The 22,653-nt window shown below is 43.2% G+C and overlaps 1 protein-coding gene across 1 annotated transcript; it reads right to left on the bottom strand.

Moving 5' to 3' along the window:
- Positions 1-3,909: 3,909 nt before the first annotated feature.
- SF3A1 (splicing factor 3a subunit 1) lies at positions 3,910-22,478 on the bottom strand. Its single transcript, XM_060785291.2, has 16 exons — positions 22,316-22,478; positions 20,062-20,174; positions 19,241-19,445; positions 17,698-17,955; positions 16,727-16,952; positions 15,580-15,782; positions 11,531-11,648; positions 11,247-11,432; positions 10,464-10,585; positions 10,087-10,377; positions 8,900-9,110; positions 8,163-8,192; positions 7,685-7,839; positions 7,066-7,167; positions 5,688-5,759; positions 3,910-4,280 (listed from the first exon to the last, which is right to left on the bottom strand). Exons 1-16 carry the CDS (start codon positions 22,376-22,378, stop codon positions 4,179-4,181), a joined length of 2,457 nt encoding a protein of 818 aa, XP_060641274.2. The 5' UTR covers positions 22,379-22,478; the 3' UTR covers positions 3,910-4,178.
- Positions 22,479-22,653: the final 175 nt, after the last annotated feature.

Below are 22,653 nucleotides of genomic sequence, written 5' to 3'. Positions count from 1 at the left end.
TGGCCATATAGCCCGAAAAAACCTACAACAATCCAGTGATTCCGGCCATGAAAGCCTTCGACAATACATCATTTAAATAATTTATTGTATATCTTATTGGAAATACTCTATTAATCATGCTATAACAGTTGATATAAATTAAGAATATTATGATATCATTAATATAGTATTGATATCATTATTAATATTTTATTGATATCATTAATACTGTATTGTTAATATTATTAATATATTAATACCATTAACATTGATATTAATATTATATTTAATATAAATTAATAGTATTAATTTATATTATTTTAATAATATATTATTGATATTATTATTAACAATGTATTGTTAATAGCATTGTTAATAAATAACCCAGACAGTTTTTAACGATGAATCTTAAACTCTTGTCCTTTGATGTCTGTTTCGTGTACTTAACATGTATTTTATAGAAAAGCAGTTTTAATGTGGATCTTTGATAGAAATATGTATATTTGTTGAATTTTTGCAATGTTCGAGTTTTTTAAATTCTACAATAGGTCAGCCCATTGTGGAAAATAGGGGGGGGGGGTTCGGTCTAGTGATGTTTGCATCCTTCCCTATTGCGATATGATGGCAGCAGAGTCTCATCCACGTGCATTAAAGTCATGTAATCCTTTGCAATAATGGGAACAGTCATATAATCCGGTGGCCCTTGCTATTACTTCCTTTCTTGGACTCTATTGCTCATAGATTTCAGAGGAAGGAATAGGCAATTATAATAATAATCCCCCAGGCTCCCATTTCGCCTCTTTTTATAAGAACTCCAAAATAAAGGCGTTTTCCCCTTTTAGAATCCTATAGGAGTCATCCAGTCTGGCCAAGGCAGGCAAAGGCACCACCCAATTCTTCCTAGCAGAGGGCCATCCAGCCATTGATAGATATGATTGAGACAGCAATATGTGATAGGCATTTCATAGGAGTTGGAAAGGGACTCCCAAAGGCCATCCAGTCTGACCCCATTCATTCTGCCACAAAGGAAGGCACCACCCGATCCCTCCCAACAGAGGGACATCTAGCCGCTGCTTAATAAATAATAATAATATAAGCCGACTCCTAGAGTTGGAAAGGGACCAGTCTGACTCCATTCCTGCCATAAAGGAAGGCACAATGAATGAATTAATGGGATCCCTAAAGGTCATCTAGACCAATCCTTATCCTTTCCTCTGGCCTGGAGCTAAACCCAATTAAAGGCAGGATTGTATGAATGGGGAAAGAAACAAACAGCGCCATTTAGTGGTCCATAGAGGCCCAAGTTGAGGGTGGAGAACAGGAAGAAAAATGCCTTCTAATCCAGACAGAGAAGAATATGAATATAACACAGGTTTGTTTTGGGGCCTCCGGCCATTTGGCTCCCAAAAAATCCCCTTTAACAAGAGTTTAATTACCTGAAGGCTGTTCCATCCATAAATAAAAACTCCAGGGATTATCTAGCTCTTGCTCAGTCTGGGTTTAGGCCTCGTCACGGAACGGGGATGGCTTTGGTTGCCTTGGGGGATGACCTTCACAGAGAGCTAGACGGGGAGTGTGTCCTTGTTGTCTCTCTTGGATATCTCAGTAGCTATTGAAAACATTGGCCATGGTATCCTTCTGGATTGGCTCTCTGGAATGGGTTTTGGGGGCATTGCATTGCAGTGGCTCCACTCCTTCCTGGAGGATCATACTCAGGTGGTGGTGCTGGGGGACACCTGCTTGGACCCCTGGCCATTGACCTGTGGGGACCCGCAAGGGTCTATTCCTTCCCCCATGCTTTTCAACATTTATTTTATTTATTTAACTTGTATACCACTACTCCCAATTTCGCTTGGAGCGGTTTACAGAAGCAGATTAAAACAATACAATTAGCTTTAAAAAATAACAATAACAAAACAATAGGCTGCGAGAACAGGCATAGTACATGAAACCGCTGGGCAAGGTCATCCGGAGTTTTGGACTTGGCTGCCATCTCTACACAGATGACACAAAACTCTACTACTCTTTTCCACCTCATTCCAAGGAAGCTCCCCGTATCCTGGACGGGTGCCTGGCAGCTATGATGGACTGGATTAAACTGAGGATTAATCCAGACAAGACAGAGGTCCTTCTGGTCAGTCGTGAGGCCAATCAGGGTATAGGGTGGCAACTTGTGCTCCACGGGGTTACGCTCCCCCTGAGAACACAGGTCTGCAATCTGGGGCTCCTGGATTCAGCGCTAACACTTGAGGCTCATGTGTTGCCGGTGGCTGGGAGGGCCTTTGCACAATTGAAGCTTGTGTGCCAGCTGTGACCGTACCTTGAAAAGCCAGACTTGGCCACAGTGGTCCACGCCTTAGTTACATCCAAAATGGATTACTGCAATGCACTTTACATGGGGCTGCCTTTGAAGAAGGCTTGGAAGCTGCAGTTAGTGCAAAGATTGGCAGCCAGATTACTAACTGGGACTAGCTATAGAACATACCATGCCTCTTTTAAAGCAGGTCCACTGGCTGCCAATAAGTTTCCAGGCCCAATTCAAAGTGCAGGTGATTACCTATAAAGCCCTATACGCTTCGGGTCCAACCTATCTTTGAGACCGCGTCTCCTTCTATGAACCAGTGCTGTCTGTGAGATCTGCTGGGGAGGCCCTTCTTTTGGTCCCACCACCATCCCAAGTGCAGTTGGGGACGAGAGGACCTTTTCAGTGGTGGCCCTCCGACTCTGGAATGCCCTCCCAAGGGAGATTAGGTTAGCCTCCTCTCTCCAAGTTTTTCAGTCTAGTCGAAAAACATGGCTTTTTAGACAGGCCTTTGACCTTGAGTAGATTCTAATGGTTAGATATGAGGGCTTAGTGATTGCTTCACTTTGGCACTTAGATTGCTAATCTAAAACTGTCAGTTTTATTTGCAGGCATCACTGCAATTTATGATTTTTTAATTTGTTATTTAATGCTTGCTGTTGTAAAATTTAGTCTATATGTTTATGTATTGTTTATTTTATGTTCGGCACTGGTAGTCCCTCTGGGGAGATGGTCCAGGCTGTGGTGCAGCTAGTTAGTAGCCAGCAGCATTAAATCACTACTGACTGAGAGGTCGGGAGTTCGAAGCCAGCTCAGGTCAGAGTAAGCTCCCAACCATGAATAGTCTAGCTTGCTGTTGACCTATGCAGCCTAAAAGACAGTTGCATATGTCAAGTAGGAAATTTAGCTAACGCTTTATGCGGGGAGGCTAATTTAACTAAAACCTTCCAGCAGCATGCGTAAGAATGAGGAAGTACTTCAAGGACTCGGTGTCACAAGTGGATGGTGAAGTAACAGCCCCCCCTGTGGCTGGAATCGAGCATATCCTCATGAAGCTGGAAAGCTATAATGTTAAATTACTTCTGTGTCTGTATATATATATTGTATGTGTATGGCATTAAATGTTTGCCATGTATATGTGCATTGTAATCTGCCCTGAGTCCCCTGTGGGGTGAGAATGGCGGAATATAAATACTGTAAATCAACAAATAATAATTGTGACGGGATAGAAATAAAGTTTATTATCATTAATAGCTTGTGGACCCAGCGGTTATTTGAGAAAAGCATTGTTTGTTTTTTAATAATACCCATTTGGTAATGTGTAATGCTATTTGTTAGAAAAAAGCAAATAGTAATTTTCAATCAAATCATATTACTAGTAATAATTTTGGCTCAAATAGAAAGGAAAATAAACTATAGCCATGTTTAACCACTCTGAGTGACAGTTTTCCAGCCATTTCAAATAATTTTTATATACACTAAATGATCAAATACATAACTCATCTTGTTATCTAAATATATTTCATAACAGTTCTATCCCATTTTCTTCCTTGAAAGATTTAGATTTTAATCTGAATATTATGCAATCATAACAGTTCACTGAAATACAAAACATTTTCGCACGCATATTTCAACACCGAAAAGCTATTTTTATTATAAGAGTCAAATTCTACATGTGACATTCACTGAAATGTTTCAATTTGTATGATAATAATAGTATTTCTATCTAAACTGAGGAAAAACATGGAGGAGAGCTAGGAAACAAGCTACAGGGGAAAAATAGGAAAGAAGCCAACACACTGAGATTGCGATGGGAATATAGTGGGACACGTTTCAGTTGAGAAATGGGGTCCTATTCCTCACTGGCTATCTGGATGGCTTTCCCTCATTGCTTTATTTATTTCTTCCTGCCGCCTCTTTCCTTGAGGGCCAAGTGGATCACCGATCCGCTGCTCATGTTGTAATAAGCCAGTGAGTTTGAATCCTTGATGAAAATGCCCTGCGAAGACACCACACACAAAAAAGGGTTATTATCATATCCTGTGGTTGAGTTCGAGGGCCAGAGAAGCAGATAGAGAAAACAGAAGAATGGCCTGCCTCAGGGGAGCATGCTTGCTCCATCAATGTTCAACATATACACAAATGATCAGCCACTACCAGAAGGGACAGAGAGTTTCATCTATGCTGATGATCGTGCCATCACCACTCAAGCAAGGAGCTTTGAAAATGGTTGAACAGAAGCTCTCTAAAGCTTTAGGCATTTTTACTGCCTATTACAGGGAAAACCAGCTGATTCCAAATCCATCTAAAACACATATGTGTGCTTTTCACCTTAATAACATACAAGCATCTCAGGGAAGGAATCCCACTGGAGCATTGCAGCACACCCAAATACCTGGGCGTCACTCTGAACCGTGCTCTGACATTTATTATTTAGTTATTTGCAATATTTATATACCACCCTTCTCAACCCCGAAGGGGACTCAGTGTTGGAAACAATTCAATGCCCTCGATGAAACAGCATAAAACATTAAAATTGACCTTTACAAGAAGAACTGCTTGAGTATCAAGCAAAAAGTGGGTGCTAGAAACAATTTCATACGAAAGCTGACTGGCACAACCTGGGGATCACAACCAGATACAGTGAAGACACTTGGCTACTCTGCTGCTGAATACGCATGCCCAGTATGGAATATATCTCACCATGTTAAAACAGTGGATGTGGCCCTTAATGAGACATGCCACATTATTACAAGATGTCTACGCCCTATACCACTGGAGAAATTATATTGTTTAGCCGGTATTGCACAACCTGATATCTGCCGGGAAGTAGTGGCCAGCAATGAAAGGACCAAGGCAGTGACATCTCCGGCTCATCCTCTGTTCGGTTATCAGCCAGCATGCCAACGCCTTAAATCAAGACCTACAGAGATAGTCGCAGGAGCTTCTCAGCAAGCTAGAGTCCAAAGGTGGCAGGTTAAAATCCGGAACCTCAACCAGTGGCTGAGACCAGATGAGACCCTGGGCACACAGATCAGGCAACCTGGAGGTGCTGAATAGGCTGCGCTCTGGCATCACAAGATGCAGAGCTAGTCTTAAGAAATGGGGTCACAAAGTGGAGTCCACGACATGCGAGTGTGGAGAAGAGCAAACCATAGACCCCTGATTACAATGTGATCTGAGCCCTGCCACCTGCACAATGGAGGACCTTCTTACAGCGACATTAGAGGCACTTGAAGTGGTCAAAGGAAATTTAGCATAATGCCTAGTTTTTAACTCTGTCTGTGGTTTTTTATACATTATAACTCTACCCTCAATTTGCTTCTGACATGATAAATAAATAAATCCCATGGTTATCTTTCACATTTTATTTCCTTTTATTATTCACTTGTTACAAGGGCCTCACCTCAAACTGGAGCTTCTGCTTCCCAGCCGGCATCCCAGTGGCTTCATGAATCTTGACTTTAATGACAGAGACCTAAGAGACAGAGAATGGTATAGATCATCCAATCAGCATTTTTATGGATGCTCTAGGTGATCAAAGCGAATTGTCTATTAATGTTCTAGGTCTGGGGAAGTTCTAGGTCCCAGGATTCCTTTCTAGGAATCATCTAGGCTCTTCCAAAATACCTTTCTAAGAATTACCAACATCTGCCAAGATTTCGTGCTCCACCATACCTCTCTAAGAATATTCTAGGTCTTCTAGGATATCACTCTCTCTCTCTGAATTGTTTTGGTCTTCCAGGGTATCTTTCTAGAGATGTTCTAGGTTCTCCAATATACCTCTCTGGAGATTGTCTAGGTCACTGAGGATCTCTCTCTGGGAGCTGTTCTGGTCCTAGGAATGTTCTAGCTCCTGCAAGGATCTCTAACAATTTACTATATCCTTTAAGGCATATCTCTAGGAACGGTTTTGGTCTCTAGGAATTGCCTAGGCCTTCTAGGACATTGCTCTAGGAAGTATTTTGGTCCTCCAGGATACCTTTTTGAAAAATGTTCTAGGTGTTGGAAATAGCAATCTTAATCAAGCCTTCTCTAGCAATCTGTTTGTCTGTGATCTTCTTGTTTACTGTATGTATGTTCTGGTGTGCAGCTTCCTTTACACTATGGTTTATGAGAAGTTATAAAAGAGGCTGCAGACCACATGCTTTTTCTTTCTCTCTCCTTTTGAGTATGTGCCCTGTTGACAGCTGTTTTGTTACAAGAGAGATGCCCTGGCTGACTGGCACAGGGAACCACCTCAAAGATATTTGAAACTGGACTAACAAGTTTTTATACCTGTGCATGCTGATCACACGACAGTTGTGAGTAAATGAAATACGCTATTTCCATCAAAGTCTACTTCATGTTTGTCTCTTGAGCGTGTGATATGAAACAAATTGTTTCATGGGAGAGTACCTTTTTAGGCACTGAAAAAGACAACACTTCTAAAGCTCTGCTGTTTTTATGCACTGGCAAATCTGTTTTTCTGACAGATCGGAGAATGCAGGTTATTCTATCAAACAACTGAAACCATTACCTAGCATAATTACATTTGGTTATGTACTACGAGAGGAGATTCTGCACTAAAGGGTTTTTCTGGCTCTTCTCTAAAAGATTCTCCAATACTAGGTCACCCAAGAGACCTTTCTAGTGATGTGCTAGGTCCTCCAGGGTACCATTCTAGGAATGTTCTAGGTCACCCATGCGAAGGTTATAGCAATGTTCTAGGTCCTCTATTATACTGGTTTTGGTCCTCCGGGATACATTTCTGGGAGCGTTCTAGGTAACTCAAGGTCCCTTACCTGGTCTGAGAGCGGGAGGGTGAAGACCAGCACCTGGCCATTCAGCTTCCATTCTGTCTTGTCCTGCATGTTGGGGACCTGGACCTTGACTGTGACAGGGCCCTAAGAAATGAAGGGATGTCAGAAATATGAAATATTAACTGGGTATTTTTTATTACAAAAGTGTGAATCAAGCACTGAAAGTGTTAGGCCGAAGCCTGTTAGAGTTATTGGGCCAGAGCTGGCGTCGTCCTGAGAAGAGTGAGTAGGCCGAAGCCTGTTAAGAGTTAGTTTTGTCTCAGTGAGGGAACGCATCAGTCTGTGTAAGGAGACAGTGTATAAAGCTACTATGTATTTGTTTGTGTTGTAGAAACCTTGTTATTGTAAATAGTGCAACTATATTATTTTACTACAAAAAGCCTCCTTTGGAAGATATAACATTGGTCTGTGTCTTTTTGTTCTTTTATCACTTTGGGCTACTGGCGCAGGGTCACGCTGCTGCAGCAGAATTGCTCTGCTGTACATTTATGGGGAGGGTCTTTTTTATTAAGCCCACTTGCCCAATAAGAGACATAGTTAAGAGAGTGGTAAACCCAGAGATTCCCTCTCCAGTTCTGTGGCATTCTGGGGCTTGGCGCACCTTGTTCCTGCGCAGGAACTCCTCCTCGGGCATCAGGTTGTCCTCCGACTTGAGCTTCTTGGAGGCCGGTTCGTCTTCCATGGGCGGAGGAGGATGAACCGGGGGCATCGGGGCTGGAGCACTGACTGGGGCCACAGGGGGAGCTGGGACAAATGCTGGAAAAGGCATTAAAAACATCATTGAATATCCCCCCTCTCAACATGGGTCCTTGGTTTGGAATTATATTGAAAAGACACAAAATTAGGGGGATTTTAAGGGAAAGAGACACGGTTCCTGACTCATCTTGGAAAGTTAGAAAGGGTCACAGATGAAGCAGAGAGATAGCATGCAGCCAAGGAGGTCAACCACGATAAATGCTATCGAAACACAGATACACAAAAGAAGAGGAAGAGAAGACATGCACATTAGGTCTTGGTTAGCAGATAACCTCTTGAAGGAGAGGGGAAAAGGCACACAAGGACACTCCAGGCGCACTTACCTGGGCTGCTGACCGGTCCCTGTCTGTATCCTAGATTGCAAAAATTAGATAGAATTAGTCAACTGAGGAGAAAGAAAATCTGAAGAAGAAAGCTTCAGAAACCCAATAAGTTCCAAAGGAAGAAGGCTTTTAAGGGAATTTGGGGAGAGAGCGGAAAATATCAGACTAGATTAAAATACCAAAATATATTAAAGGTAAAGGTTTCCCCTGACATGAAGTCTAGTTGTGTCTGACTCTGGAGGGTCGTGCTCATCTGCATTTCTAAGCTGAAGAGCATTGTCCGTAGACTGCTTGGAGCACCTTTACCTTCCTGCAGAAGCGGTACCTATTGATCTGCTCACATCTGGATGTTTTTTTAACTGCTAGGTTGGCAGACGCTTGGGCTATCAGCAGGAGCTCACCCTGCTCCCCGGATTCGAACTGCCAACCTTTCGGTCAGCAAGTTCAGCAGCTCTGTGGTTTAACCCATTGCGCCACAAGGGGGGCAAAAACATTAGGATATCAAAATATAATAAAATATCAAAATATAAAAGTAGTAAAACAATATTTGAAAATTTTGTAAGTCTATGATAGATTGATTTGTTCATTTATTCAGCAACTGATTGATTCGTTTCATTGATGTTTCTTCTTTCAGGAGTTGACGGATGGAGTCCATAAGGGCCTGACCAGACTGGGTTTCTCCCCACTGTGAGCATATGTGAAATTATGACCCTCTGAAGGTGGCGTGGGGAACTGACCTGTGGGCACAATCATGGGCGGAGGCCGTGGGGCCATGATGGGGGGTGCAGAGGGAGGCATGGGCACCACGTTGATCCGGGGGGCGTGGAGGATGGGGGGCATGGAGGCTGCGATCACGGAGCCTGGGGGTAGGCGTACCACCGAGGCCATTGGGGGCCGGGGCATCACCGGCACTGCGCTCACCACTGTCGTCCGCATGGGGGGTGGCATCTGTGGGAAGGCACACACAAACACCAGAAAGCAGGACTCAGTCAATGCAATACTAGCTAGAAGGAAAACAGTATGCCACCATTGTATTCATTTGACCAATTACGAACAACAGTAACCACAGATGATTACGTTGTCAGATGTCTGATTGATCAGAAAGTTTTCAGTGGGGTTCTCGTTTAGAACCATATCAATTTGGGATTTTTAGCCATTCATTTCTTACGTTGCTGCCTCTTTGGGTCGGTCAGTTTCCACGTTTGAGCAAACAATATTCATATATCAGATCTCACAATCTCTGAGGATGCCTGCCATAGATGTGGGTGGAACGTCAGGAGAGAATGCCTCTGGAACATGGCCAGACAGCCCTGAAAACTCACAGCAACCCACTATTCATTCATATATATATGAATGAGTGAATATTGTTTGCTCAAAACAATTATATATACATTAACACACTCATACATCTAGTATGATAGTCTATCTATCTATCTATCTATCATGGTCAATCAATACCAAAAAAAAAGAAGAAACGTCAACATAGTATTTAGGTATTAGGAAACATTATCAAAAGCAGAGTTAAAAGCTAGTATTGCATATGATAGATAAATATTAAACATTTAAATACTTTAGATGATAAGGGTAAAAACTAAAGTAAGTATGAAAACCTTCTAAGACTATATAATATGAAGTGATCCGTGTTCACTGTCCAGTACTTTACCAATAATTTAACACATTAAATTAGAATATATATTATAATAACACATTACAAAATATAACATATATAATAATATTTATTTATTTACTACATTTATATGCCGCCCTTCTCACCTCGAAGGGGACTCACAATAGATAAATATAGACATTTATTAAGTATATCTATTTCATTCTTTGGGGATGAACCCCTTCCTCTGTCCAGGCTGCCCCTGCCCCTTCCCTCCCAGCCTTCTCTTGGCCTGCAGCTTCCCTTCCACTCACTCACCGCAGGGGGCCGTGGCACAGCTGAGATGGGGGGCCCGCCAGTGGCGAGGAGGCTGGGGGCGGAGGTGGGGGGCCCCAGCGGGTGGGGGTGGGGCTGGGCCTGGGGCAGGGGGGGCTGGGTCGGAGGGGCCATCTCGCTGGGCTTGCTGGGCCCGATCTTCTCCTTGCTGTCATCCTCAGGCACCAGCCCCTTGGCCTTGTGGATGGCCTCGATCTGCTCCTGGAGGGTGATGTTCGCCTGGGCTGCCTGCTGTGTCCGTGCCATGCTCCCCGAGTGGCCGTCCCACGTCACCTGCACATAACAGCCATTATAAACAAAACATTTAGGCGTCACAACAGCAGCAACAGCAGCAATGACACTCTTGTCTTGGGACGTACCTTCTCCTCCGGCTTCTGGATCTCCTCTTCCCCGATCTTCTTCCCAATGGCGGTCTCCTCCACACCAAAAATGTCAGTACGGCGCTCAGCCAGCTGCTTCAAGCTGCTCTCAATGTCCAGGCCTAGATACATTTAAATATATTAATTCATATCAACATACTTTCACTCTCCCTCCAAATCTGAGGCCCACTTTCTCCCTTTGCCAACTCTACTTTCAACCTTCTCCGCCTTTACTTTCTCCCTTCTCCAGCTCTGAAAAGGCATACCAGACGGGCCTTTAATCTACTGAAAGTTTAAATTGTGTTTTATAGTGTATTCAGTCTGCGTTACCATGGGTTTTAATTTTTTTTATAATTTCCATTAGATATGTTGTGGTTTGTTAATTATGTTAATTTTTTGTGGTTATGTAAATTTTTTGTCTGTATTGTTTGCCGCTTTGAGTCCTGTTTCAGGAAAAAAGCGAGATAGAAATAATTGATGATAATAATAATAATAATACTTTGTTCTTTCCCCAGCTCCTTCTCCCTTCTTCAGCATTACTTCCTCCCTTCTCCAGGTCTGAGAGGCCTACTTTCTCCCTTCCTGAGCTCTACTTTCTCCCTTCTCCAACTCGGAAAAGAAGGTCAACTTTCTTCCTTCTCCAGCACTGAGGCCTACTTTCTCCCTTCCTGAGCTCTACTTACTCCTTTATCCAACATTACTTTCTGCCTTCTCCAGCTGAGACGACCCACTTTCTCACCTCCCCAGTTCTACTTTCTCCCCGCTCCAGCTTCCCAGACCAACCTGGGGCATAGACCTCGTCGTCGGTCTGCTTCTCTCGGAGGGAGCGGTCCCTCTGCTCCAGCCAGCGGGGGTCCAGCAGCCCGATCCGCATATGCTCCTGCATCTTGCTGGCAGGGATCTTCTCCCCAGTGATGGGGGACACAAGGTACTCATCTGCAGCCGGTGCTGGGGGCAGAGGCTTGGAGGCTGCAAGGCAGGGAGAAAGGAAGGCTACCAGTTAGCGCCACCACCACCTCCGGGGCCACAACCTCCCTCCCTCCTTCCAGTCCAGACCCAGGCCTTACCTTTCGGGTCATAATCCTTCCTGACAATGACCTGATCGGGGGTCGGAGGCAGAGGAGGCGGCATTGGAGCTTCCGGAGGGAGAGGCACCTTCTGGCCCTCATCTTCATCGTCAGAGCCCTTCAAAATCCAAAAGTAATTAATAACAGGCAATTTAAATTTTTATCTGTCTGTGTTGTTTTAAATTGACATGGGTTTTTAGTGTGATGCAGAGCTAATCTTAAGAAATGGGGTTACAAAGTGGAGTCCATGACATGCGAGAGAAGAGCAAACCACAGACCACTTACTACAATGCAGCTTGAGCCCTGTCACATGCACAATGGAGGACCTAGGAGCCCCCCAGTGGTGCAATGGGTTAAACCCTTGTGCCAGCAGGACTGCTGAACAAAAGGTTGGCGGTTCAAATCCAGGGAGCAGGGTGTGCTCCCGTCTGTCAGCTTCAGCTTCTCATGCGGAAACATGAGAGAAGCCTATCACAGGATGGTAACACATCCGGGCATCCCCTGGGCAACGTCCTTGCAGACGGCCAGTTCTCACACACCAGTTTCTCAAGATGCTCCTAACATGAAAATTAAAATAAAATAATGGAGGATCTTCTTACAGCGACACCTAAGGCACTCTAAATGGCCAACTTCTGATCAAGGGACGTTTAGCATAATGTCAAGTTTTTAACTTTTATTTATTTATTTACAGTATTTTAAAAAACCCTTTGTTTTTAGATACATTACAACTGTACCCTCAATTTGCTTTAAACACGATAAATATTAAATAGTGTGTGTCGCTTCAAATCTCCTTTGGCAGATAAAAAGCAGGGTATAAATACAAATAATTGTAATAATACAAGCACGATGACAGGCAAATGCTCTCAAATGTATTGAATGATTACGTATTTTATTTATTGACTGCCTTTTGTCAATATGTTTAATCTATTGAACGTACTTTAGGATGTGTTTTAACTGTGTTGAGCTCCACTCAGAACCACAAGGAACGGCAGGTAGCAGAATGGTGACAGAAATCTAGGATCTGCACTTAATAATTACATTTTACTTCCCTTGGTATTTTAGACTGTTTAATTAATTTGGATAATGTTACATCTGATATGGACAGACTGAGGATTATTTTATTTTAACTGATAATTTTTTAAATACTGTTTATATTTAAATCCTGTTTTAATGTTTGATAATGGTTAATACATCTTCCAATACCGACATGGGTTGAAGTTTTTTACCCTGTCGTTGATACTTTAGTCTGGTATTTTAATTTGATTCGTGGCAGGTATGTCCCGACTGGTTTGTATACTTCAGTTTTAAACTTTTAATCTTTTGCTATGTTTATTGCTTATTTTATTTTGATTTGACGTGTTTTATGTTACATGCCAATGGTTATGTTTTACTTTTATTTCTTTTGGTGCACATTTGTAGTGTTTTGGTTTTTGTTGTATATTTTATGCTGCTCTTGTTTGTATTGTTATTGTCTTGTAAGCCACCCTGAGCCCCTCTGGGGAGATAAGGATGGGATACAAATAAAGTTATAATAATAATAATAATAATAATAATAATGTCTTTATCTATAATATAAATCTGTAAGGGGCGTCGTACGGAGCCGTATAACTCCACAACTCCCCAACGAACCTGAACCAGAATTGCCATGCCCCTAGGACAACCCACTCGGTACAAACTAATGTACTCCAAATTAAAAAAAAACCACCACAACAACGACAAAAACACCGCAAAACAACTGAACATGCGCACTGGCGCAAACTCCCCGGCACGCACGCGCGCACGCACGGCCCCTCCCCCCCTCCCCCCGCGCGGCACACACACACGTGCGCGGTGCAAACTCCCCGCCACGCGCGCACGCGCCGCCCCTCACCCCCCCCGCGTGGCACACACAAAGGGGTGGGGTGAAGGGAGGGGGCGTGTCTAACCGGAGAGGGAGGGAGGAGGGAAGGAGTGAGTCACGGAGGAAAGGGGTGGGGCGAAGGGAGGAGGCGTGTCTTCAAATTCGCCCCCTCCCTTCTCCCCACCCCTTCCCTCCCTGAGTCACTCCTTCCCTCCTCCCCCCCCCTCCGGAAAGACACGCCCCCTCCCTTCGCCCCACCCCTTCCCTCCCTGATTGACTCCTGGAAGGAAAGGGGTGGGGCGAAGGGAGGGGGCGTGTCTTTCCGGAGGGGGTGGGAGGAGGGAAGGAGTGACTCAGGGAGGGAAGGGGTGGGGAGAAGGGAGGAGGCGTGTCTTCAAATTCGCCCCCTCCCTTCTCCCCACCCCTTCCCTCCCTGAGTCACTCCTTCCCTCCTCCCCCCCTCCGGAAAGACACGCCCCCTCCCTTCGCCCCACCCCTTCCCTCCCTGAGTCACTCCTTCCCTCCTCCCATCCCCTCCGGAAAGACACGCCCCCTCCCTTCGCCCCACCCCTTTCCTTCCAGGAGTCAATCAGGAAGAGAAGAGGTGGGGCGAAGGGAGGGGGCGTGTCTTTCCGGAGGGGGGGGAGGAGGGAAGGAGTGACTCAGGGAGGGAAGGGGTGGGGAGAAGGGAGGGGGCGACTTGGAAGACAACAATGATGGATCCGGACCAAAGCATTCAATACGCCCTAATATCCACACAGATGGAGTTTGAGGGAAATAGACCTTGACATTTGGGAGTTGTAGTCACTGGGATTCAGAGTTTACCAAGACTCAAAGAGCATCCTGAACCCCACCAACGACAGAATTGGGGCAAACATGCCACACTGAACCCCCATGACCAACAGAAGATACTCAAGTTTACACACAAGCATAAAGAAGGGGGAGGACGGAGGGATGCCAGAGAGAGAGAGAGAGGGAGAGAGAGAGAGAGAGAGAAAGAGGGGAAAGGAAGGAGTGTGAGAGAGAGAAAGAGGGCGAGTGAAGGAAGGAAGAGAGGCCAGGCACAGACTTCAAAACTCTTACTAAAAGCCACAGCAACGCGTGGCAGGGCACAGCTAGTATTTGTATAATTTAGATGGTTATGCTGATGCTTTTATGTTGGGCCGCTTTGAGTCCCCTGCGGGGGAGATAAAGCAGGGTAGAAATAAATATAATAATGTATATACTTGAGAATAAGCCGACCCAAATATAAACCGAGCCACCTAATTTTACCACAAAAACTGGGAAAACACATTGACTTAAGTATAAGCCGAGGGTGGGAAGTGCAGCAGCTACTGGTAAATTTCAAAATAAAAATAGATCCCAATAAAATTACATTAATGGAGTCATCGGTTGGCCAAATGTTTTTGAATATTTACATATTTTACCCTAAAATACAATAAAATAAAACACATGCACATATGAAAACATCAGTTCAGACTCAATCAAGCTGCAAGCCTCTAACTGTGGCGGTAAATTACTGGCATCATGGCCGGCTATAAACATTGGAATAAAATAAACTAAACACAATAATAAAAAATGTAATAATAACAATAATAGAGTAAAATAATGTCAAAATAATAACAAAGAATAAAAAAATAAATGTAATACAAATAATAACAGAGTAAAATAATAATTTTGACATGGGTCTAAGCCGAGGGGGGCTTTTGCCTAAAAAAGGGTTGACAAACTCAGCTTATACTCCAGTATATATGGCAGGGGTCAACAAACTTTTTAAACAGAGGGCCAGGTCATAGTCCCTCAAACAGTTGGCGGGCCGGATTGTAATTTAAAAAAAACATGAATGAATTCCTATGCACACTGCACATATCTTATTTATAGTGCAAAACATTTAAAAACTATACAATAATTAAAATTAAGAACAATTTTAACAAATATAAACATATTAGTATTTCAATGGAAAATGTGGACCTACTTTTGGCTGATGAGTTATGATTGTTGTTGTTATTGTGTGCATTCAAGTAGTTTCATACTTAGGTTGACCCTGAGCAAGGGCCGGGTAAATGACCTTGGAGGGCCGCATCTGGCCCCCGGGCCTTAGTTTGAGGACCCCTGATATACGGTAATAGTAACATCTATCTATTCATCTTTCTGTTTATCTATCTATCCATTCATTAATCCATCCATCCAACCATCCTCTCTCTCTGACCTCGTCCATGTCCTGGACCTGAGTGTCCTGATCAGGGGGAGCGGGGGCCTCCTGGGGGCCCTTCTCTGGCTTCTCGCCCCCTTCCTCCTCATCCGACTCCACCTCCATCTCCACCTCCTCACTCTCCCCAAACTTCTCGTACCGCTCCTGGATCAGGATCCGGGCCCCTAGCTCCTCCGGGGTCGTCGGAGGTGGGAAGTTCCCTGCAGCAAAGAAAGGGAGAGCCACTATGAATCTCTTTTTTTTTGTAGAGACGGACATAAAGTGGAATAAAAATAATAGTAATATATTATAATATATTAATATAATAATATCATATAAATTAATGTCTCAAACCTACACTTCCTGATAGACTTTATAAGCTGTTAAACTGATACACCTAAATATCTCTTTGAACTGTTAGGGACAAAGATATGCCAATACACTATATATATATATATATATATATATATATATATATATATGAGTTTCAGAAGTGTTCTTTCACTTGCCCAACAAAAATCTACTCTCCCTCAAAACATCATGGTTTAACTCATACTCTCTAGAGACCAAAAATAAAAGTAGACTTCTTTGTTAAAATAACATAGTTATAAGAATAAAACGCAACATGATAATGTAATAAAATAACATGATATAAATACAATAAAAGAATAAAATAAAAGAATAAAATAAGATTTAAACTGTAGTATAACATAATAAAATATAAGAATGAAAGAATAAAATAAGATTAAAATGTAATATAATAATGTAATAAAATATAACAAAATAATAAATATTAAAATGTACTATAATAAAATAACATATAACATATACAAACCTAATAAAATATAACACAATAAGAACAGAATTACAAAATGAAAAAAGAATAGAATATAATTAAAATATAATGAAACCAAAGAATATAAGAATAAAGATGTAATATAATCATATATAATAAAATAAAACACAAGAATGAGAATAGAATATGATGATATAATGAAAAATATATAATAAAAAATAGAAGATCACAATATAATACACTTTAATATATATAATAAAATAAAAACAGCACCATATAAAATGGAGTAATATGAATGAAATGTAACCATTCATGGACCAAGGAACACCCTGGATGTTCCTTTGCAGATGGGGTCCTCTCCCAACCCACCTTGCTCCGAGGGCTGGAAGTCCACGGTCTCCACAACGACAAAGTCGTGCCAGTCAATCTGGGCATAGGCCACTCTCTCGCGCTCCTTCTCCTCCTCCTCCTTCTTCCGCTCTCGCTCCTGGAACTTGGCCCACTCCACTCGGTAGCAGGCCTGGTCCAGCACCTCTTTGGGGTTCTCCGCCTCCTTCTTCAGCTTGATGATCAGGCCCTTGGGCGGGATCAGGATCTGAAGGAAAGAGTATATTCAAAATAAGAGCAAGCCTATTGGGGGGATATCCTCTCCAAATCTCAACCAGGACTGGCTCTACCTAGCACTAAAAAAGTCACCTTTGGGGTATTTAGGCCCCTATATGGGGACCCCAATTTTTTTTTGGGTAAGCTTTCTTAAGCAATTTTGCCCATGCCTTCTTCTGTAACATTTTCTTTGTATTCAATGGCAGCCTCCCATCAAAATCCAAACTGAGGCTGGCCCAATTTAGTAACCAAAAACCTATACAAAAATGAAATTGAAAATAAATAAAAATACATATAGTATTGTTTTGATTGTGAGCCACCACAAGTCTCTTCTTTTAGAGAGATATAAAGGATACTACTACTAATATCTAAAATTATATACATATAGAATCATAGAATCATAGAATCAAAGAGTTGGAAGAGACCTCATGGGCCATCCAGTCCAACCCCCTGCCAAGAAGCAGGAATATTGCATTCAAATCACCCCTGACAGATGGCCATCCAGCCTATATTATATAATATTATTATATAATATAATAAAAGATAACAATATAATGAAATAATAATAATGTAATTAATGGACCAAAGAACACCCTAGATGTTTATTTTGTTAAGTTCTATTTTAATGTTGTTCTATTATATAATTTAAAACCTAAGTATGATTAATTGGGATTCACAGGGCTCTCTGGACGCTCACCCACACTTGAAGATATTATTCCCTACCTTCCTTTGCTCACCTTGGTGTACTGCTCCACCAGTTTGGTGAAGTAGTTGAAGAGGCTGTGCTGGGGCCGGAGGAAGTCAAACTGGTAGTTCCTCTGCTCCTTCTGCATCAACTGGGTGAGGAACTGCCTGCCGTTGCGGGCCACAAACTGAGCGGTCAGCTTGACCACGTCCAGGTCGAAGGCCGAGATGGAGGGTGGGTCGGCGATGAACTCGAACTCCGGTGGAGGCTCCTTGGGCACCACTGTCTCCTGGATGACTTGGACCTGGAGCTGCAGGAGGAATCAGAGGGAGAGGCTGACATCTCCTCAATCACTTCTGGGTTGGGGGTCAAAAGGAAGGGCAAGGGCTTTTGGAAAATGGCATTCATAACCTTTTGGAAAACACTTTTTGGAGGTCATCACATTTTAGAAAAGCATGACCTTTCAGAGAAGAGCCAAAAACCTTTTTAGAGTAGAATCTTCTCTTGTGGTATACAACCAGATAGAATTATGCAAGGCAATGGTTTCAGTTGTTAGACTAAATAACCTGTTATCTCAGATCTGTTAGGCAAACAGAGATTTGCCAATGGATAAAAACAGCAGAACTTTAGAAGTGGTTTTCAGTGCCCAAAAACATCTATAAGCTCACATAAAACAAACTATTGTATTGGGTTGTTGTAAGTTTTCTGGGCTGTTTGGCCATGTTCCAGAAGCATTCTCTATAGACGTTTCGCCTACATCTATGACAGGCATCCTCAGAGGTTGTGAGGTCTGTTGGAAATGAGACAAGTGGGGTTTGTTTATATATATACACACACACATACACCTGTGGAATGATTTCCAGGGTGGGAGAAATAAATTTATCTATTGGAGGCAAGTGTGAATGTTGCCATTAGCCGGTTTGATTAGCATTGAATGCTGCAAGTCGCTTCTACATTCAATGCTAATCAAGCTGGCAAAACGTCAGGAGAGAATACTTCTGGAACATGGCCAGACAGCCTGGAAAACTCACAGCAACCCAGTGATCCCGGTTATGAAAGCCTTCAACAACAAATTGTTTTATATCATGAACTCAAGGGACAAAATGAAGCAGACTTATATAAAAATAACATATTTGGTTTATTCACAACCTTCATGTGTTGAGCATGCACAGGTACAAAACTTATCAGTCCTATTTCAGATATGTTTGAGATCATTCTCTGTGCCATCTGGGCAGAAGATCTCTTTTATAACAAAACAACTATAAACAGGCCACATAGTCAAAAGGAGAGAGAAAAAGACAGAATGTGGTCTGCAGCCCCTTTTCTAAAGTTTCAGGAACCATAGAGTAAAGGAAGCTGCATACCAAAACATACATACAGGAATCAGTAAGCAACAGGATCATAGGTAAAGAATGGTTGCTTACATGTAACCGTGTTTCTTTGAGTGGTCACCTGTGAAATCCGTACATATGATAGTTGCTGCACAGGAACAATAACTACCCTATGTGCGATTTCACAGAGACCATGATGAAGAACCATATTACTAGAAAAGGCTTGAAGAAGGTTATCATTTCCAACAAGAGCAAGGGGCTGACCTTCTGGGGCAGCTGCTGCTGGGCACTCTGCTGGGCCTGCATGACCTTGGGGATGGCGGCCGAGGGCTCCTGGGCCTTCCCTTCCTTGAACTCGTTGACTTTGTGGCGGTAGTAGGCATGGTAGGGGTCGTTGGGGTTCAGGAAGTTGAACTTGGGATTGTTGATCTCGTTCTGGCGGATGCGGGCCTCGAACTCTGGGCCATTCCTGGGTGGAGCGAGCCAAAGTCAGACATCTCACCCAAATGCAGAGCAAGTAACCCCCTTTTCCCCACCCATTATTATGATTATTATTATTCACTTAATTTTTCTCCCAATATATCTATTTTTCTATTAATGTTTTCACTTGGTTTTCAAAAATATACACAACATTTGAGACCACTCCCTTCATACCACTTCTCCTGTAAGCACAACATTGAAAATAAAAAATTACATAAATGACTATAAAAACACGTACTTAAACTCTATATATACTAGAAATGTGTCATTTATTGTTATTGTATTTAAATAACATTTATTAACTTATTATTTAGGAAATTTCCAGATTGTCTTTCTCCAACGGACTCAAGGCGGTTTGCAATAGCATCAAAACATACAATATAAAATATTTTCTATTTATTTGTATAAAACTTTGGAACTCCCTCCCCACTGAGATTAAAACTGCCCCTTCATACCTACATACTTGTCACTTATAGGTCATATATTTAAATATGGTGCATTTAAATAGAATATTTTAATATCATATATATATAATTTCATATAGCCAGACATAGCCACAACTGTCCTCTTTATTGATTCCTATGAAACAGAAGACTAACACTCACCTGGCCACAAAGCTGGCTGTCTTGTCCACAATGTTCCTGACCTCTGGCGGAGGGTAGATGATGCCCACCACCGGCTTGGCGGGCACTGCCTCCTCTTTTGGCTCATCTTCTGGCTGCAATGAGAATTAACATAACAAAATGGTGGGACAGAACTGAATCATCATAATCATCAACAACATAATAACTTCTAGCCATCCATGAAATTCATGGCAGGGGGTGGGTGAGTGGGCACATGCATTTTCCTCAATCCCAGGCCAAGACTCTTTTTAAGGATTTGTCTCTAAGCCTGTGTATCTTCTTCTGTTATTCTAAACACATTTAACTGCGGGTGAAGCAGCCTCCAGTTCCAGCAATGTGAAGAATTAATAACAGCAAGATTAATCACAATGATAACAAACAGCCAAGGACATGGCCCTCCAGTGGACAAGAACCTGCATTTCCTGAACTAGATAATAATAATGACAATAATAAGTTATATCAATACCATCCACATTGTGAACATCAACAATGCTATAACAGGCAGCCGCCAAGTTACACACAAAACAGTTCCGTATGTTTGTTCTGAAGCTGAATTTGTTTGTAAGTCAGAACACACACATTTTTAACTCCAGCCAAAAATATATACAGTGGAATCTCTACTTAAGAGTGCCCCAACTTAGGAGTATTTAGGAGCATTTAGAATTAAGAATTGTTGCTCGGCCCTGGTTTTGCTTTGACACACAAGCAATGTTTCCAGTTAAGAACAAGTGCCAGGGCTTCAAGAGAGCAGCCTTCATGCCTTGTGCTCATGTCCACTTTGAGGAATTTGTGGTTAGTTGGTTTTGTGTGGTTTTTATTCCTGGTTTGTTTGGCTTCATGGAGAGAGGGAGGGGGGCTGGAATGAGGGAAGTAGGAAGAAGAAAAGGAGGCTTCTGGCTCTTCGCTTGGTGCTTCCTTGCCACATCTTTGTACTTCTGCCATTTAAACGCTGATCTTTCTTTCTGATTGTTCCATGTGAATGTTTTGCCTTGCTGTTACACTGGTTGACACACGTTGTTGCTGCCAGTGTACTTCTGGAGAAGTTACTGTAATGCGCTCTACGTGGAGCTGCCCTTGAAAATGGCTCGGAAATTCCAACTGGTTCAACGGGCGGCGGCCAGGATGTTAACTGGCGCTCCTTACAGAGAGAGATCAACCCTCCTGTTTAAGGAGCTCTATTGGGCTGCCGTTTACCTAGCAAACCCAATTCAAGGTGCAGGTGCTTACCTACAAAGCCCTAAACGGTTTGGGACCTGCCTACCTGCGTGACCGCATCTCCGTGTATGAACCCACGTGATCCCTTTGTTCATCCGGAGAGGCCCTGCTTACGATCCCACCTGTGTCACAGGCGTGTTTGCTGGAGACGAGGGACAGGGCCTTCTCTGTGGTTGCCCCCAACTCTGGAACACCCTCCCCAAAGATATTAGACTAGCACCCATGTTGGCAGTCTTCAGGAAGAATCTGAAGACCTGGCTATTCCGATGTGCCTTTCTGGAATAGGATAATCTCCAGCACTATGTCCCAGAAGCACTTTATTCGAGTTTAAGGCTCTCTGTGCATTGCACTTGCCCGGAAATCCAACATACCACCTGCCACACCCAGCACTTTTTAACCTGTACCCATCACTGGCCTGGCCCTGGTTTTTTATTCTGTAATTGATGTATTGTCTTGTTATTGCTTATGTTTTAATTTACTCTAAATGGTATTGTTATTGTTTTGTTCTTGTTGTGTTGAGGCCTTGGCCTTTGTAAGCCGCATCGAGTCCTGCGGGAGATGCTAGCGGGGTACAAATAAAGTTTAATAATAACTTAATAATAATAATTTTGGGGGATTTGACCTGGATATTTTGGAGTTGTAGTTCACCTTTATCCAGAGAGCACTGCACCCAGCCGAGTACGGATCTGGACCAGGCTCGGCATACAGATCCAACGTGGCCAACTTTGTACACTGGTGGACTCTGGAGTGATTAACCTTGAAATCTGGGAGTTGTAGTTCACCCATATTCAGAGATCTCTTTGAACCCCACCGAACATCCAAAGACAAACAATGCCCCTTTCAAGCTAGTATAATATATAATACAGGTGTGTATATGATCCCACGGGGGCCCTCAAGTCCCTCGCGCAAAGCGCCCTGGGAAAAGCCCCCCTCGCCCCGCAATGCATCATGGGAATGGCGGCTCTGCCTTGAGGTGGGTTAAAGGGGGAAAAGAGTCGTTTTCTTCCCGAGCAAGAAATACCTGTTTGGCCTCGGGCGGCGTGGCTTGGGCCGGAGCCATCACCTGGACGGGCCCCGCCGGCATGACTCTCACTTCGCTCCGGAGTACAACCGCGGAGAAGAAAGACGCCAACAGCTGCGATAGGACCGAGAAAAATGGCGACGGGTGCGCGCGCAGCCAGTAACAGCCCCGCCCACAAGAGGAGGGGGCTGTGCGGGGATAGCCACGCCCCTTTAAACGTCCTCCTCCTGGAAACCCGTAGTCACGCCCCCTTTAAGCGCATGCGCTCCCCTTCCCCTTGCAATCCCAGCTGCACGGGGAAGTCACGCCCCTTTCAACGCCCCCTCCTCCTGGTAACC

The sequence above is a fragment of the Anolis sagrei genome, chromosome X (genome assembly GCF_037176765.1).
Source record: "Anolis sagrei isolate rAnoSag1 chromosome X, rAnoSag1.mat, whole genome shotgun sequence".
NCBI lineage: Eukaryota > Metazoa > Chordata > Lepidosauria > Squamata > Dactyloidae > Anolis > Anolis sagrei.
Note: the sequence above shows the minus strand (reverse complement) of the source record. Positions and strands in the feature narration are given on the sequence as shown.

Coding starts and splice junctions, on each gene's coding strand:
- SF3A1 (XM_060785291.2), bottom strand. CDS start 22,378: ATGCCGGCGGGGCCCGTCCAGGTGATGGCTCCGGCCCAAGCCACGCCG. Junction 20,175..22,315: donor CGCCGCCCGAGGCCAAACAG/GTATTTCTTGCT, acceptor TTCTCATTGCAG/CCAGAAGATGAGCCAAAAGA. Junction 7,168..7,684: donor AGTTCCTGCGCAGGAACAAG/GTGCGCCAAGCC, acceptor TTCATTTCTTAG/GGCCCTGTCACAGTCAAGGT.